Raw genomic sequence first — 11,554 nt, forward strand, 5'->3', positions numbered from 1 at the left:
GCATGTCAGCTCCATGTAAATGAGTGCCATGTAAATCCCTAAAATATTGGTCACAGAAAACCACAGCTAGTGATTTTCTGGAAAAGGTAGATGGATCTCCTACCTTCTAGCCCAATAGTTTAGTGGTTCAGGGACTTGCTTGGGGGGTGGGATACTTAGTTTCCAGGCTGCCTCATTCAGAAGGAATTTGAAACTACATCTACTTCCCAGCAAAGTGTCCTAACCATTAAACCAGGGTCTGAGCAGGGCCAAGAACATCCTCTTTCCATCTCATCAAAGCTAACCTACTGGGCAGCCAAGAGGGGAAGCTTATGTGAAGCCAGAAGCCAAGCAGGCCAGAGGGAGTGTGCACTTGAGGGGAGGGGGCTGTGTGACCTCGACCCTGTCAAATGGTGGTTTTGCATGTAATTGTCATTGGATAAAATGGACAGACAGAAGTGGAATAACTTCTCTGCTTTGGGACAGAAGCTGTGGCCTTTACAACATCAATTCCTTTTTAAACTTCAGATTAATATATTGAAGCTCTTTGGGGCAAGGAAAGGACCATGTCTTTGTTCTGTGTTTCTGAAGTGCCTAGCACAGTGGGGTCTTGGTCTACGACCAGGGAATCTCTGGTTTCTGAATGGCATTTGAAAACAGTACTTAATCTCTCCTTTCCTCCCAACCCCCCAGGAGCACATTTACAAGCTGATGAAGAGTGACAGCTACGCACGTTTCCTCCGTTCTAATGCTTACCAGGACTTATTGCTGGCAAAGAAGAAGGTACCTGTTGGAAAGGACATGCTTGCTCCTCTTAGCACCTATTGATTCTCGCCTGCTGCTTGCTGCTAGTGTGAAAATAAGAATATTGTTGCTTTTTCTTTTCTTTTCTTTTCTTTTCTTTTTTTTTAATTTTTCTTTCTTTAAAACAAGAATGAGAACATTTGTTTTCTTTACCTGAAAAAGCCCATGGTACGGCATCCCCATACACAGACTCGGCAGATGTGGGGAAAAGATAGACTGGCCAGCCAGTAATAACACAGAACATGGAAAAGATGCTCATACCACACCAGCGTCTTCCAGACTCAATGGAGGCATTTAAAATGGCTCTGTCATTTTGTCATGACAAAGATCATATCATATATCAGAATTAGAGCCCATGAATCTGGTCATTTGCTATTCGGGGAAATAAGAATGGGGAGATGCTGCAAACCTCATACGTCTAACGATGCGACCTTCCCTTTGGATGCCTTACCTGGAGACCTCCTCGTGGTGTCTGACCTCTATCTCCTTCCCTTTCCCCTGCTCTTTGCCCTCCCCCTCCCTCTCTCTCCCTCCCCCGCGAACTTTGCTTCTCTTTTGAGGCCAGAAGTAACTGCAATCCAGGCAGTAAGTGAGCCACATTCTTTACAAGAAAAAAGGGTTTCAGTCCTAAGGTGACAGCAACCTATTTTCTGCAAGGAATTCCTAACTCAAAAGAGTAGCTGGTTATATAGGATTAAGTCAGCTCTTACCCAGCCAGTTCTGTTCCATTTGGGGGAGTTGGGAGGTAAGATACTTATCTCTGTATTTGTGGCTGTGCTTAAATGCTTTTTCTGCCTCTTGGCTTACTCCAGGAGTGTGTACACGTGTGTATGTACGCATGCGCACGTCCTATTTATACTGTAAAGCTTTGACTTCCAAGACAATTATTGCAGCCTAAGCATGTGGTTTTCCATCATTTTGTTCTCTGTTTTTCCTCCCTGACATACTCTGTGTGCTACCAAATGACAGAGCACTGGCATAACTCAGAGAAATCCCAGTGGTACTTTAGATCCTGATTGCTACTGTGCATCCTTACAGTGTGTATGATGACATAATGAGTCAAACTTTACCCTCTGCTGTGCCTGGCATGAGCATTGGTTGCATTGGAATGATGTAATTGAGAGCATAAACTGGCCTGGTGTCAAAACCAGCTGGTCTGAGACAAATATAGACTGGAAGAGGAAACGTGAAGTCCTATCTGACATTTGAAATTTAAGTTGCAGGTCAGAATTCAGAGGTTGGGGGAAAAGAAAGCAGTGCATTAAAACTTCTGAACTCCCTTTGATGATAGAGAAATTAAAACCATTTGCTGCTCGTCTTATCCCTGTCAGTTTCCAGTTTGGCCTCCCTTACACAACACGAACACATAAGGATTCATGTGTTAATTTGAAGGAAAGTTCTCCCCCCAGCTGAGTCAGTTCTAAACCAAGATCTCTTTAGAATCATTGTTTGCTGTCAGATCAAGCACTGGACCTGTCAGCATGACTTCCTCTTCCCCCACTCAGACTGCCTGGGGATCAGAGTCTGTGTCATGCTAACAGTGCAGTGGAAGTCAGAATCTAGTTTCCTTTAGAAAGGGTCATGGGTATTCTGGTGAATTTAGCCAAGCACAAAAAAGACAGTGGTAGAAATTATGCAGACATGCAGTTCACCAGCTTAACACACAGCAAAATTATAATTACTTCAGAAGCTCTGAAACTCTTCGCAGCCAGGTTGTAATAAATGTTTTTATACCACTGAAAGCACAGGGATGCTGGCTGAAAAAATAGGAAGCTGTCATGCTGAGCTTCCTAATAAGATCCTTAGGAGTTCCAGCGCAGATCTGATCCGTTCGTGTATCTTGAGACAACCTGGGGAAAAGGGTGAGGGATGGGGAAGCACAGTGGAATACCAGAGCCTTAGGAGACTGAGAGGTTGAGTCCCTGGTAGGTGGACCTCCAACACTTCCTTTTATTCAAAGGACATTTCTCATTTTGAACCTAAATTACCTCCTTTTCACACCAGCATGGTGTCTCCTGATTTTTTATAGTTGAAAATTAATTCTAGCAAAAGATTATAGAGTTGCTTTGTTTACACAAAACAAATGAATTGCATGGCATTTTAAGGTTTGTGTATGAACAATGTGGGTGTATCTTTTGTGTCGGGTCTTTGTTAGACATTGCTTCTCTCACCCAGTGACTTAGCAAGTTGAGATGTACAGTGGAGTGGGAAGGGTGGTCTTGTGGCCAAAGCACAAGAGGAGGAGTTGTGATAGCTGGGTTCTTTCCTTGCCTTCCCCACTTGTTTTCTTATTTGACATCGGAGAAATCTAATAACTTATCTCTGTTTTTTTATTCTTCTCTTTGTAAAGGACTGACCTGCCTGGCAGACAAGTTGTGAGACATAATTGATAAACATCTGTAAAAATATGTGGCACATTTCAAGTTCCTGAGCTGAAAGCATAATAATAAGTGCAAAGTATTATCATTTTTCCACATCACGTAATTACTGCACACATAAGAGTTCCTGGTCTGTGGGCTAGGAGAGAAGTGAGCATGGACTTCGGTATGCTGGGAGCAAATTAGCTGGGTTATGAGAAGGAGTAGGAAGGGTAACACGTACACAGCACTCAGTGATTAGGGACCAAATATAGAGCACATGTGCCTTATTCTTATTCATTCACTATGGATTTTTTCTCCTTTCCTCTCAGTATTGTTACTTTATTTATCACTGTATATTGGCGTGGGTGCTGCCAATTTCTGGTGCTTGGGGAGTGCAATGTTGGGCTCTAGCATGAGTGTAAGTAGAGGTCATATGTAGGTGTTAGACAGGTAAAGAGCTAGGTGTAATTCACTGCAGTCCATGGCAGTATTTCTTTTTGGTATGCCTTGGCTATGAAAAGATGTAGATAGAGCATTGGAGAAGTGGATTTTAGCCTGGCTCTCAGCATAAGGACAAGTCTCTGTTTACTTCTCCATCTGGCCTCATACCTGCAGCGAGGCAGCTGTCACTGGGCTGCTCTCTGCAGGAGCATCATCAGTGCTGGCCTGGATTCCACTGCGCTCCAGGGCTGACCCCTTGCTTTGCACCACCTGTGCTGCACTTAGCCAGACATCAGTCTGTTTGCGTTACTGCTATAGATGTATTACTTCAGACTGCAGATTAGAGTTGGTTATTATTTATAACCAACATCCTTTCTTCACATTAGCCAAAAAGATGGCTATATGTTCAGATGATAATGAACCTTTTGTAAGGGATGGGTGCTACAGTTAGGTCTTGACAATCCCACCTGAGTAGAAATTTTGGCTGGATGAACTGGTTGAGTGGGGTTGAGTGTCCATTTACCCGTTGTGGTAAAAAGTGAAGTAGCTCAAACACCACTGCATCTTCAACAGGATGGGTCACCACAAGAACTCAGATGTATGTGCAAGAGAAGAAAGGCCTGCTAGACACTTCTAGTAACTTTTGGGGAGAGGAGGGAAGCATAGAGCAGAGTAGCTTCAGTTGCTGCATTTTTTTAGGTGTGAAATTAGAAGCTGAGCAGCTAGAACCATTGTCCCCAAAAGGAAAAAGCCAAGAGGCCCCTTGAGTAACTGTCCATATAAGAGCATAGATGTATGGTTACCATAAAATGGAAATCTGGGTGTTGCACATGTAATCTATCTAACACAGGTAGTAGTGTTGCAAATAGCTGGGCTAGCCAGACTCCATCCCTGAACAGTTCAGTTTTGTCCCTGGTTTAATGAATAAAGTACTTCTTAAGCTTAAATAAGTGACATGGTGAGTATAACTAGAGAATCTCAAATTATTGTTGTCTGCCTGATCAGGCTGATTGGCAGAGGGGAGGTAGGCAGGGGCTACACATCAAAAGTGGAATAGGGTAGTTACACTGTTTATACCTGTGTTATACATTGAACACCCATAGAAACCAATCAGATTCTAATGATCCCATAAAAAAACAACTACTAGTTGCCACAGAGATACCTGTGCAGGTGCACCCTAGTTCACTACTTTGGTACGTGTACCAGCTAATTGTTCCCTCATTGTTGAGCCTCCCTTTAAGCCTCCCTATCTTCTTGGGAGATGCATCACTTACCATCTTCCAGATGTGATCTGCAAAGCCCTTGAAACTCCATGTTTATTATATTCTTGGCAGTCCAGCTGAACCTGGTGCTACATTGCAAGGAGGGAGAGGGAAGTGCGGAACTCAGTTAGAAGCTGAGGCCTTGTTGAACCAAGTTTCTGCTGATGTCTTAGCAAGACAGTGTCAAGGCACAGGGCCTCTAGTCTACTGAACAAGCAGTGGCAGCAAAGACATGACAGCACAAACTTCAAGATGGGCTAGCAACTAGAATATAAACCCACAGGGGACCCAGGTATGCACTCTGATTGCTAGCCCATGCTGAAGCCAGTGCCACTGTGCTTTTTCTGCTATTGTTACCCATGCTAGCCAGGTTGAAGCTAGCACAGGTAACACTTTCATTCTAAGTTATAGACACACCCCTAGTTACACTTTCATGCTGAGTTATAGACACACCCCTGGAGAGCATGACAAGGGCCCAGGTGGAGGTGAGGAGACAAAGGGTGATCTGAGCCTGCAGGGGGGTAGTATCAGCAACATCAGATCTGGAAGAGCCTGGCACAACAGGGATCCATCATGAGAAAGAACTGATGTTCCTATGTAGAAAAAATGTCTGGGTTGGGAGAGGTGGAGCAGTTATTTTTCATCCAAACTAGTACACACAGGGTCAGATTCTTCAAGGTCTTGTGCTAATGATGGCATAGGGGGTATAACATGCCTATCCTCTGAGTTGGTTGTTTGTCATAGTCGGTTATTTGTCATGTCCACTTTGCATGCTTAACTTACACTGGTGTAAATATCTGTCTCAGATGCAGAGAACATGGATCTTGATCCGCAGGTGAGGAAAAGTTGGGGGAGTGTTTCCGACCCCGCTGACCATTATGCATAGTAAAATACTGTTACTTTTGAAATCATCAGGTTCTCCTAACAAAGACACAAAGGCCATGCAAAGAATTTTAAAACGTTCCAATCTGAATGTCATGGGAGGGGGATGTTGTTGGACTTACAGCCCAGAATACTGAGTTGTTATGATTTTTGCTTATCCCTCTTCCAGCTACCAGCAACACTTGCATTGATTTCAGCCGGACTATATCTGGGACCTTGTACTCTCTTCCCAATATGTACAGTTAGGTCACATTAGCTCCCGAGGAAGGGCAGGTTCCATTGCAAGCAAGTTCTCTGAAAACACAATCACTGTCTCTTGCCTTTTCTAACCCCATATATTGTCCAGTAAGCTAGCTTTAGTGCACTTCAGTCGTTTTTCAGCCCTTCAGAGGGAACATGGCTGATTCAACTCAATGACAGGGCTTTTCTTGAGTGCTACAAGAATGCTGAATGATTTCCTCACAACTATTTTTAGTAATCATTGGCAGTTGGTTTTGTGAAGTGTCCTGCCCACACTGGTCTGTGCTAGCAAGCTCTGCTGAAAAGAACTGGAAATCTCCTGGACATATAAGTAAATAATTAACCAGTAAAAAAACACATGGATAGATGCCATAAATAATTGGTGATCTAGTTCAGCCCATTTGGCACAGAGCTAAACTGTTTTCCATTTTTTTTTAAATAATTTTAAATGCTACCTACTGTTAAGTGGTAGGGTATGCTAGCGTAACTACTGATGATGATGGTTCATTTTCCTTTTGAATGTTTGAGGACTGTCTGAATGGCATACATGTTTGTTTCTCTGTGCGTGTGCATTTTGCATTTACAGTGCTTGTACTAGTATTGTTACCATGCAGCAGCACACACAACTAATGTGTCTGTAGCCTTTCAGCCCACTTCCTGTGCTTCAGCTGAAATGTTTTCCAAGACCTTTCACAGGTCTTACTCTTTTCACTATTTTTAAGTTATTTATTTTAAAACTTCCTTCCTCCTCTTTGCAAAGCAGCCTCAACACCTTCAATTTGAGCTGGTCTGAGGCAGACAAGTGGTAACCTCAGCAGCACACAGCTGGTCATAATATTAATAGACTTTAGGTGCAAGTATATTTGCATATTAATGCATATCACACCGGAGGTTATTGCTTCTGGGTGGGCTGCTTACATGTGCACCCAGGACTGTAGCACGTTGAGTCAGGTTGGAGCAGCCCCAGCTGGCGGGGGACCGGGGGATCAGCCTGCCAGCCTCAGGCTGCTCCAACCTAGCTCAGCATGCTGCAGAGGGCCTGGCAGGGGCATGAGGGTGCTCCAGTGCAGGGCTACCTGGCAGGCATCCCCCACGCTAAAGCATCCTCAAGCCCTAGCCAACCTCATGAATGTCTATGTGTGTTTTGCTGAGCACAAAAAAAACTCCATAGCAGCATAGTTCTTGTATTTACAAGTACTAACCTGTTGCAGGATTTATTAGTTTCCTGCAGCCTAATAAGCTGTACATGTAGACACTGAGCTGTTCACTGAGGAGCTAATTAGACAACTGCAGTAAACGGTTCTTGTTGACGCACCCTTTGAGATAGTGACAAGTAATCCAAACTAGCACTTGCACACACTCCCACTCTACATCATCTCTTGGTTACTCAGCCAAGTTTGTTTGCTCTTTATTTTGGCAGAAAATTCAGTGCTTTCATCAAGAAGTAGATATTCGGGTGACTGGTGTTCCACAGATACCTTAGAGAGTTTTAAATTAGCACAGCTCACCATCCATACGTGCAACACAGTGGTTTTGCTGCTTTTATTTGTAAGGCAAGTTTTAAGAAGACACCTTAACAGGACTCAGTCTTCAAGAAGTGGTTCCCTGTGCACCTCTTTTAGGCACAGAGGACCTTATATGCTGCAGCCTGTAACCGGTGATCCAAACCAGACTTTCATGTTCCTGTTGAACTACCAAAGAAATAGAAATTGCAACAGCTGGGAGAAAAGCTAGGACAGCCCCCTAGTCTGCACCTGTAGTATTTGCCCGAGAACTAAACTCTTTCTGATGAAGGGAGTCCTAGAATCCAATCTTCCAAAATGATTATATTTCCGACCCTTCTGATTGTGAAAAAGGAAGCGGGGAAAGCATGTTTACTGAATGTAAACAAATGCAGTGTTGTCTGCCTGAGTCTATAGACAGCTTGAAACAAAAGCTCTGAAAGGTGTCACCTGCCCCATTCATCTCAGTGAAGTGTGGAATTTGCAACCTAAAGACAATCAATGCCAATCACCATAGCTGATATTTGTAGACCACAATACCAAATCCATTCCCATATCCTGTGAGATACTAAGTTTGATTTCTTGATATCCAGTCTGTTGCTAAAAAACTCCGGCTTTGCAAGCCTCAGAAATCCTATTTTCCCCATGGGGCATATTGGCATCACATATATTGAACTTAATTCCAATTAAAAACACAGGGGAAACACCATTGTTTGGATTATTCCTTACCATGTTTAAATCAGTGCAAGCCTCCATTTTGAAATGCAAATGAAGCTAACGCAGAATTTCAACTCTGCAATGCCAGTGTGTTTCAGACTTCCAGGGCCCTGTTCCAGTATTTAGGTTTAATTTGTTATGAAATGCCCAGGTCCTTTTCTTTGTTGGGTTACATCATGTCTTTCTCGCCTTTTCCACTCTTGGAGACAAAGTAAAATGAGATCACTCCAGGAGGCCATCAAGAAAGGATAGTGCTTCTAAAGGACACAAAGGCCTTGTGCAGTTTCTGTCACCCTCTGTTGTTTTGCAGCCTGTTTCCCACTGATGCACCTACCCAACTAGGGACTGCGGCCATGGTGGGAGGACGCGTCCAGAGCTCACTTACTCACCATCTCTATCTGTATTCTTTGGTGCAATACACACCACAGGGAATTCGTGGAAGGAAGAGATCCCTCAGCCCTGGGATCCTCTTACACTGACCATAGAAAAGGAAATCTGGAGATTCCTTGTACTTCCCTCTCTCTACTCTGTCCCACATATTTGTGCAGAGTAGAACACAGGTTCATGTGTTATAAATATTCCCTTCTGATCCCAACCCACAGAGGAGAAGCATCTGTTACAGCCGCAGCTGTCAAGCAGGCTTGTTTGGTTCAAGTTCTGGTGACTTGCGGGTTTTGCTCTGACGGCCCCCAGTTCCATTTTCAGTGCTAGCTAAATGGCTGCCACATCATGACCAGCTGCCGTCCAAGTCACACAAAACCAGCCATCCCAGCTGATACCATGCATCTTGTAGGTATTGTTCTTCGGGTAGAGCCAGGGAAGGGCTGGAAAACATTTAGAGAAGCAGAACTTTATTGCAATACAATTAAAGCCATTGTTTAAAATAACTACTTCCGGTATGTCCCAGACTACTGCAAACAGGGGGCCATCTGTCTGTCCAGAAGTTTACAAGATAAAACTGAAAAGCCCATCTCAGAACTATGGAAGCCCATTGATGTCCCTTCTTCGCCTTTACTGCTCCCTGATTATCATTCCTTCTTTTTTATTTTCCAAGTCAGATTTTCTGCCCCAGCAGTTGCCAGACAGAACTGTAATGGTCCAATTCAGAATGACACCTGCCCATTTAATTTACCCTAATGTCATTTTGTTTTAAGCATGTTTCTAGAATATGAACATTGCTGGACTCTACAGGGATAAACACTAGTCCTGAAATACAGTCCCATACTACCACAGCCCCCATGGAGAAATCATAGAAGATGAGGGTTGAAAGGAACCTTAGGAGGTTCAGAGGTTCCCAAACTTTTTTTTGCATACCCACTTCCAGATTTACCAGCTGCCTCTGTACCCCTACCAGCATACATTTTATATTTTAACCCCTTAAAGGCCAATTATTATTACAATGAAAATTAAATTTGCCATTACTCAATTTATCCTGTGTAACCCCACCTCCCCTGAGATGTCTTGCATACTCCCGGGGTATGTGTACCACAGTTTGGGAACCCCATATCTAATCCATCCCCCTGCACAAAACAGGACCATCCCCAAGTAGATCATTGCAACCAAGGCTTTGTCTAGCCGAGTCTTAAAAACCTCCAAGGACAACAACCTCTCTGGGTAACCTGTTCCAGTGTCTTACTACTCTCCTAGTGAGAAAGTTTCTCCTAGTATCTAACCTAAACTTCCCTTGCTGCAACTTGAGACCATTGCTCCTTGTTCTGTCATTTGCCACCACTGAGAATTGTTTGGCTGCATAGCTCCATCCTCTTTGGAACCAGCCTTCAGGTCATGGGCTACTGGTGCCTCCTGAGTCAGGGGGGGCACTTGCCCCTGCAGTAGACAGTGGGGGAAGGGGACCCGCAGCTGATCCTGCCAACTGGGGGCTGTCCCCTGCAGCTGGTCCTGCCGACCTGCAACTGGCTGTGGCGTGCCACTGGCACTTCTGGGCATGCCACTGGCTCTTCAGGATTAGAAGGATTGGCTGCAGGGGGACTGCTTCTCCTGGCGTACTCCCCACCCAGCACTCTCAGGTGTCATCTGCAAACTTGTGAGGGTGCACTCCATCCCATCTCCCAGGTCACTGATGACAATACTAAACAAAACCAGCCCAAGGACCAACCCCTGGGGCACTCCACTTCATACCAGCTGCCAACTAGGCATCAAGCCATTGACTACTACCCTCTAAGCCTGATGATCCAACCAGTTTTCTATCCACTTTACAGTCCATTCATCCAACCCATACTTCCTTAGCTTGCTTGTAAGAATGTTGTGGGAGACTGTACCAAAAACCTTGCTAAAGTTAAGATATATTACATCCATTGGTCTCCCTACATCCACCAAGCCAGTCATCTCATCATAGAAGGTAATCAGGTTGGTCAGGGGTGATTTGCCCTGGGTGAATCCATGCTGACTGTTCCTAATCACCTTGTTCACCTCCAAATGCTTAGAAGTGGATTCCTTGAGGACCTGTTCATGATTTTTCCATGAACTGAGATGATGCTGACCAGTCTGTAGTTCTCCAGATCCTCCTTCTTCCCTTTCTAAAGGATGGGCACTATATTTGCCCTTTTCCAGTCATCCAGGACCTCTCTCGATCACCATGGTTTTTCAAAGATAATGGCCAGTAGATCTGCAATCTCATCAGCCAACTTCCTTAGCACCATTGGGTGCAACCCATCTTTCCCCATGGACTTGTACACATCCAATTTTAGTAAATAGTCCCTAGCCCTTTCTTTTTCCACTGTTGGCTGCTCACCTCCCCAAACAATGCTGCCAAGTGCAATAGTCTGGGAGCTGACATTGCCTGTGAAGACTGAGGTAAAAAAAGGATTGAATGCTTCAGTCTTTTTTGCATCCTCTGTCACTAGGTTGCCTCCTCCAATTAGTAAAGGACGCACAATTTCCATCTTCTTGGTCTTTCTCTTGTTGGTGACACACTTGAGGAAAATCTTCTTGTTACCCTTCACATCCCATGCTAGCTGCAACTCCAGTTGCGATTTTGCCTTCCTGATTTCATCCCTGCACACCTGGGCAGTACTCTTATACTCCTCCCTAGTTGTTTGTCCAAGTTTCACTTCTTATAAGCCTCCTTTTTGCTTTTACATTAGTGAAGAGTTCCCTGCTAGGCCAAGCTGGTCTTCTGTCACACTTGCTAGTCTTCCTTCTCATTGGGATGATTTGTCACTACACCCTCAGAAAGGATTCTTTAAAGTACAGCCAACTCTTTTCAACTCCTCTCTCCCTCAAACTCACCTCCCAAGGGAATTCTTCCCATTAGTTACCTGAATGAGTCTGCTTTTCTGACATCCAGAGTCCATGCTCTGCTGCTCTCCTTCCTTCCTTTCCTCAGGATCCTGAACTCAATCATCTC

General features: G+C 44.3%; 1 protein-coding gene across 2 annotated transcripts in view; it reads left to right on the top strand.

Moving 5' to 3' along the window:
• Nucleotides 1-11,554, top strand: part of RGS6 (regulator of G-protein signaling 6) — a 553,793-nt gene that overhangs the window by 511,600 nt on the left and 30,639 nt on the right. For both annotated transcript variants that reach the window (XM_019552177.1, XM_019552178.1), the window contains exon 16: nt 673-762. In XM_019552177.1, the coding sequence (XP_019407722.1) occupies nt 673-762 (90 nt within the window). The remainder of the gene's footprint in view (nt 1-672; nt 763-11,554) is intronic.

The sequence above is a fragment of the Crocodylus porosus genome, unplaced genomic scaffold (assembly GCF_001723895.1).
Source record: "Crocodylus porosus isolate Cpor-Errol unplaced genomic scaffold, CroPor_comp1, whole genome shotgun sequence".
In the NCBI taxonomy this organism is placed as follows: domain Eukaryota; kingdom Metazoa; phylum Chordata; order Crocodylia; family Crocodylidae; genus Crocodylus; species Crocodylus porosus.